We start from the raw sequence: 7,278 nt of genomic DNA on the forward strand, positions 1-7,278 counted from the left end.
TGGATACTATGGCAGTGTCGTCTGCATACTGGAAGATTTTACTTTTTAGGGGGAGTTGGCTTATGTCGTGTGTGTATATGTTAAATAGAATGGGAGATAGGACAGCTCCTTGCGGTACTCCACAGGTTACATGTACCTCTTTGCTGTGTGCTGATCCTATACGTGTGATGTGCTTTCTGTTTTTCGTGTATGCTTTAAACCACTGGAGTAGACGACCTCCAATTCCGATATGGGTAAGTTTCGTTAACAAGGTTTTATGTGTTAGTGTGTCAAATGCTTTTGTTAGGTCAATGAATAACACTAATGTTTTTCTGTTTTTATCCACTGCAGCGTTTATTAGATCTGTGAAGTCTTCCAGGAGTGTTGCTGTTCCTTTATTTTTTTGAAAGCCATATTGTGTTTTGGGTACGATTTGAAATTTTTCAACGTATGTGGAGAGTTTCTGATGTACAATGCGCTCCATGATTTGGTTGATTACAGGCAGCGTGGCGATAGGTCTGTAATTACTTATTATGTTTCTTTTTCCCTGTTTGTGTATGGGTGTGATTAATGCAGTCTTCAGTGTTTCAGGTATCTGTCCCGTTTCGAAGATTTTATTTAACAGTTTTTGTATAACTGGAAGTAGGTCGGTTGAGTTTTTCTTGATGTCTTTTGGTCTGATTCCGTCTATCCCCGGTCCTTTGTTAGGATTAATTTGTTGAATTGCCAGTGATAGTTCTTCTTTTGTTACTGTGGGGAAAAACATCGACTGGGTTGCTCGTGGACCTAGTGGAGAATGTTCGTATGTGTGAGGAAAGGTTGTTTCTTGTAGCTTTTGGACAGAGTTCGCGAAGTGCTGATTAAAGTTGTTTGCCAACTGTTTAAGGGATTTGGGGTCGCAGGCAAAACTGTGTTTTATTGTTTCTGTGGCAGTGGTTCTGTGTATATTGTCCAGCATTTCATTAATCAGGTGCCAGGTCTCCTTTATGTCATTCTGTGCTGTTGTTAATTTGTTGCTCTAATAGTTTCTTTTTTCCGTTCGAATCTGGGTTGTTAGGAGATTCCGTTTTCTTTTGTATTCAGCTTTTAAAGCGATATTGTTCGGTGACTTCTTAAGTTGTTTCCATAGGGCGTCTTTTCTTTGTATGTCTGTTAGTATGTTGTCTGTTATCCATGGATACAATGCTATGATACTGTTTTGTAGTCTCAGTGATTTTTATGGGTTCTGGTTCAGTGTGTAACTGCAATGCTGTGAAATAATGGTCTGCTAGTTTGCATGTTATGACGGCTGCTGTGTTGCTGTTTGGAGGGGCCCTTATATTTATATGATCAATGCAGGTTGAGGTTGTTGTGTTTCCGATTATCTCTTCTCGTGTATACGACTGTATGGATGGGGTTATGTTATACGCCGATAATAGGTCTAGGTATTGTTCTGTGTTGTTATTTATGTTCCTAATGTTTATATTAATGTCTCCTATTATTATCAAGTATTTTGAGATGCCTACTTTCGTGGCTGAAAGCCATCTGTTTAGTTCTTCTAGGAATTTTGTGGTGCTTAAGTTGGGTGGTCTGTATATTGCGTTTAATATCAGGGAGTTTTCTTGTTTGATGTTTTTAATTTCGATGCATATATTTTCTGCGTATTCTAATTTATAGTTTATTTCTGTTACTTCTAGTTTATGTTTGGTAAATATTATTATACCACCGCCTCGTTTTGTTTGTCTGCAGTGTTTGTGTTGTTGCAAGTGTGGCATTTGGTAGGAGGATGCCTCTTCGTTTGTCATAGATACTTCAGTCAGTATTAAAATGTCTATTTCGTCTATATCTTTCTTCAGATAAGCTTGCAGGGTCAGCCAGTATTTTTGAATGCTTCTGATGTTGATGTGGAGAATAGATAGTCCTTTTTTGGGGATTGTCAGTTGTTTCCATTCTGATATTGATTTCAGAATGTGGCAATTATCATGTTCCGGGGTGATTACGTCTGCTTGATGGTGTGCATTCATGTTGGTTGGGGTGCTGGTCCTTCTTTACGAGTTGTCAATATTCCTTTCAATGTGACAGCCTGTTGAGGTCATCTATGGATTTTATTTCGATTGGTTTTGAGTCTTGTGTCTTTCTAAGGAATATTTTGCTGTCTCTTGTCCATATAAACTGGTAATTGTTTTCTGTTTTTACTTTCCTTGCTTGGTAGAATATTTTCTGATAGTGTGGAGTAAGGTATTCAGACAAGTATATTGGGCTGTTGTCGTGGTCTCCTTTCAGATCCTTTACTACTGGATTTTTAATCCTGCTAGCTTTTATAAGTGTAGTTTTTGTTAGGCTGTTGGTGAGTCGCACTACGACGGGAGAAGGACGGGTATTATTTTCTCTTTTCCTTTTTTGTGGTAACCGATGCACTGACTGGATGTCTCTTGGTTCAATGGGGGAGCCGATTTTTTGGCTTAGTTGTATTACAGTGTCTCTTAGAGGTTCCGTAGCTATTTCTGGGAGACCATTTATGAGGAGGTCATTTTTGTGCTGCTGTTGGTTTGAGAGCTCGTACTGTTGCTTTAGAGAGTTTAGTTCTTGCCGTAGGTCCGTTGTCTCTTTAATTAAATTATGCTGTCTTTCAGTTAGCTCTTTGACGCAGTTTTTAATTTCTTAATAATAATAATAATAATAATAATAGTAATAATAATAATAATAATAATAATAATAATAATTATTATTATTATTATTATTATTATTATTATTATTATTATTATTATTATTATTATTATTATTATTATTATTATTACCCACTTTATGAAGCAGAACGTTTTTACTCTCCTTCCACTCCTTTGGAATCTGGGCTCATATAAGACTCATGTTAAAAGTGTACAATAAAGCTGTTGCTAACTCCCTGGCACAATCCCCAAAGACACGCCGTGATAGATATATATATATATACCATCAAGTCCCGTGGCCTTTTTTGACATCAAGTTTTCTCAGTGCCACATATCCTTCCTGCTCACTCTCCGTCAGTAGTTCCCCCCTCTTTCCACCGCTCTCAAGTTCTGCATGACGATACTTTCAAAAGGATGTAATACTTCAATAAACTGCTCATCTGATACTTCTACTATATTCACATCAGTGTTTATCTTTATCATTCTCTCATAATTATTGATCAATATCATCCTTCCATCAACATTCGTCGTTCTACTGACCGCATATCGAAAAAAAACTCCTCACGATTTCATTTAGCGCCATTTGCTAACTGCTGCTCGTATAGCATTTTCGCTATCCTTATTCATTGAGATATCTTCCTTGATTACACTCTGTACTCCTCATGTAACCGATTATCTCCATTCATCTTATGCAGCCTCCAAAATGCCCTTTCTTCCAGATTGCACGCTTCACTTCTTTAGTTATCCATTTTACACGTATTTAATCTCCTGACCTTTGGAATACACGCAGTCATTGCTTCGCGGCCACATACTTCCTGAGCAGAGATCAAGCAGCATTGAAGTTCGTCCCATGCGATTACTCATTCCGTGATATTGTGTACGCAATCTTCTGAGCTTGTCATAATCATCTGCATTATAGTTCTGCCTATAACACGTTGTTCTCACAAAATCAAAGTGATCATATTCACGTTCATCAAGTGGAGGAAGATGCGACACTTCATTTACAATTATATCTTCTGTCGAGGTAATCAAATACGAGATCGTCGATCCACTTGTGGCCTCTGTTATGTACTGCTTAAGGTATTTAACCCTTAAAAACTCAAATTCATTCTCTTTGGTTCCTGATGCTGTCTGTTCATTCATTGCAGTCTGTATTATCATAATTGAAGTCACCCATAATGATCATACTTTTCTTATTAGCCAGACCCATTTGCCAAAAATTTCCTTTTCACTGCCTTCCACATTACCAGGTCTAGCAACTTCCTGCTAAAAATTTCCTCCTTTTCACCTCCACTTCTCACCATACGGCTTCAAAAAGCACTGTCAGTATTTGTCCTTTGCACTCACTGCAGTGTTGTTTGTCTCTAAATGGACAAACACCTCTTCTGCCATCCCATCAACAATAACACTCCTTACATTTGGCTTTGTCTGTCTTCGCCATTGAACATGATTGAACAAGGAACATGATTGTTCCTTGTTTAATCATGTCTCGCTTATACCAACATTTTTTCGACTAACGAACTCTATCTATTCTACAATTCATTCCCCTTGTTTCGTATACTTCTTGCATTTGTAAACATACACATGAGCTCATTTCTGTTTCTGTAACAACTCTCACTAATTCAATTTCCCACTAATTCACATGATACTTCGAACCTCCTGTCTATCATCACTGATGTTATAACCCCTCCCGAGATCTAAACGTCTTCCCACATCCTCGACTGTTTCAATCTTCCTTGCGTATTCACATATATACTCCTGAAACCATCATCTACACTTGTCATGCAGTTTTCCTCTGTCCACCCTGTGTACCTTTCCTTTTCTCTTCAATGGCACGACTCACATCTCCATTCAAAATCTTTCCTACCTCACTATCCTGCTCTTCCACATTACCTTTTGCTTCCCCAACGCATTAGTAGGACAGAGAAATTTAAATTTAGCATTAATTTGTAAAGAAGACATCCATTGAAGTTAATATTGACATTTGGATCTTTTGAAAGACATGGATACAAACATTACCTTTGTAAATTGAACTATGTTTTGGTCGGATTTCACTGTTGGTTATTGCAATGATCCTATGTTATCCTTTCACCCCAGGTGTACAATGATCCCTTTTGTAACACGAATACATATCGTTTTGGAATATGCAGACATCCGTGACATACACCTGACCTTGAAGCATACTATCAGGAAAAATAACGCGAACAATATGGTTGAAACACACACTAAATTCGGACGATAGCAAAGAAAACGATGGGTCACTAAAGGGTTTATTGTTTTTTAAATTAGAAATATATTTGGTGAAGAGCTGTCTGTGAAAAGTAATAGAAATATATCGCAAGAGTCAGTAATTTTTATTACACCATAGGAAAACCTACTTACCCTGTTCTTGCAAAATTAGTCCAATATCTCATTATCCTCTTGCTCAATACTTTTTCTTCTCGAACAAATCTATATTCAGGATTTAAAGGTAGACCAAACACATAAGCTATTTCATACATATGTGGGGATCCGAACCATCTTGGGTAGACATTCAACCTAGCATGATGAGTGAATAGATATTGGTAAACTGGATTGTTCGCTTGTGCATAGCGTAGTGCATGAAAAACAGAAGGACAAGTAAATTGGCCATCTGCAAGCAGTCTTTCGAGTCCACCAATGTTCAGAGTCGAATTATTGATATCTTGCAATGGCGTGTACTCGTATAGAAAAACGTCTTGAATAACTTCATTGTCTGAGGGAATTAGTTGACGAGCAACTTGCATGAATTCTTTGTGAGAAATTTCAATATTATTAATTAAGGGGAAAATATCTGGAAACCCTAAATTTAAAAATGCAGTTCCTTCGTTCAAATTGGTTCCAATTAAAATACTAGTATTTTTGAAATTTCTTCTTGATAACGATTGGGCAGCTGTTTCTGTAATAAGGTTGCCATCGAGTACTGGACCGAAGTTGAATTTAAAAACGACTTCAATTGGTGGTTGCATTTCACCTATTTGTTTGGCATCTCTTTGCCTCAGACACTTCAAAACAGAATTTATATTTTGAGGACTGTGAGGACAGTTAAGCATGTGAGCTAACGTCAATCCCTCACTTATTGTTTCATTTTTATCTCTTAAACCCCATGGGGCATTTGCAGAACCACTCTCAAGGATTGCTCTATCGAAGAGATTCCAGCTTTCTCGTATTATAAGATGATAAGATGCACTGGCTGCTCCAGCACTTTCCCCAAACAAAGTTATTTTCTGTGGATCACCACCAAAGAACTGGATGTTATCTTTAATCCACTGAAGTGCTAGTTGCTGATCAAGAAATGCCATGTTACCTGGAGCGTCAGCTGTTCCGAAATACAGAAAGCCTAGGACACCAACTCTGTAATTTATTTGTACAACTATGACCTCCTCTTCCGATACTAGAATACGAGGATCATATAAAGGCAGTGCTGAATACCCGATTGTAAAACCACCTCCATGTATCCAAACCATAACATTTGCGTTTTGTGGTCTGGGACGAGGTATAAACACACTTAATTGCAAGCAATCTTCGCTGGTTTGTCTGTTCAATTGTAGGACCTTGAATGCTTCGAATACATTTGACTTAGTTTGTATACATGCGTTGGGCAGTTCTGTGGCATTAAAGACTGTGGTCCAAGGTTCTGCTGGTTCTGGTGCACGAAATCGACGTTCACCAATTGGTGGAATTGCGTAAGGAATTCCAAGAAACGTATCCACAAATTTTCCCGTTGGAGTTGAAATTGTTTTCCCTCTTACTGGTCCTTTGTTTGTCTGAATGAGCATATCATCTGCTTGTACTGATGACACTAAAATACAGACGAAAAGGCAGAAGAATAAATGTGACATTTTCATTCTTCGAAGTCTCTCGGTTTTCGAATTCGCAGTAGCCATCCTTATCTTTGCAGTGTCCTTGTGTCTGCGTGCTTGCTATAAGAAAAATAAGCTGTTTTGAGTTTCTCTTTTTCCAAAAAAATTCATATTCTTGCTCAATGTAAATGAAATTATGAATCATCACTGAATTTATAAACAAATAGGTTGTTAACTATTTACATATGCCTGTTATTCCTATTAACTATTCTATTAATAGTTAGAATAGTTATTAGAGAAAATAATATATTTAATAATAGTTAAGGAGAAATGACACAATATTTAAGAATATTTATTATTCTAACCATTCACTATTTTTCTGTTCTGCGCATTCAGCCATCCATCCAGCTGTGATCTATTTTTTCATTTGAACTAATTCAGAAGGTGACATGTTTTAGTTATTGAATAAAAGTGTATTTTGAAAATCACTGCACCCTTTTCCTGCTTACAAAAGATACGTCATACGTTGTTATCGTTTAGATAGCTAGTTTAAGATGATAGGTGCACTTTCGAGTAATTATATTAAAGAAAATGATAATAATATTACACAAATCCTATCATCGTCATGTAAATCAGCATAAGTTAAATTGCCATCTGCAATTTCAATACTAGCCATTACCTTTTCCTCCAATACTAGTATTTTATAACACTGAGAAATTTAAAATTTCATATTTAGTCTTCTTTAGTGGGAAAAAAAATAAAATAAAATAAATAAATAAAAAATATATATATACATATATATATACATGCTGAATAGCGTACCCTCTTCCACC

At 36.8% G+C, this 7,278-nt stretch overlaps 1 protein-coding gene and 1 pseudogene across 1 annotated transcript in view; both read right to left on the bottom strand.

Annotated features, from left to right (window-relative positions):
* LOC150105880 (acetylcholinesterase-like) overlaps positions 1-3,785 on the bottom strand; it is a 30,945-nt gene extending 27,160 nt beyond the window's left edge. Inside the window, exon 1 of the mRNA XM_090394586.1 lies at positions 3,437-3,785. Coding sequence (XP_090250712.1) covers positions 3,437-3,785 — 349 coding nt within the window. The remainder of the gene's footprint in view (positions 1-3,436) is intronic.
* A 1,217-nt stretch (positions 3,786-5,002) lies between these two features.
* LOC150105881 (acetylcholinesterase pseudogene) lies at positions 5,003-6,529 on the bottom strand (annotated as a pseudogene).
* Between the last annotated feature and the right edge of the window lie 749 nt (positions 6,530-7,278).

Source organism: Typopeltis vanoorti, chromosome 6, assembly GCF_054136105.1.
Source record: "Typopeltis vanoorti isolate ZY-2024b chromosome 6, IOZ_Tvanoo_1.0, whole genome shotgun sequence".
NCBI lineage: Eukaryota > Metazoa > Arthropoda > Arachnida > Uropygi > Thelyphonidae > Typopeltis > Typopeltis vanoorti.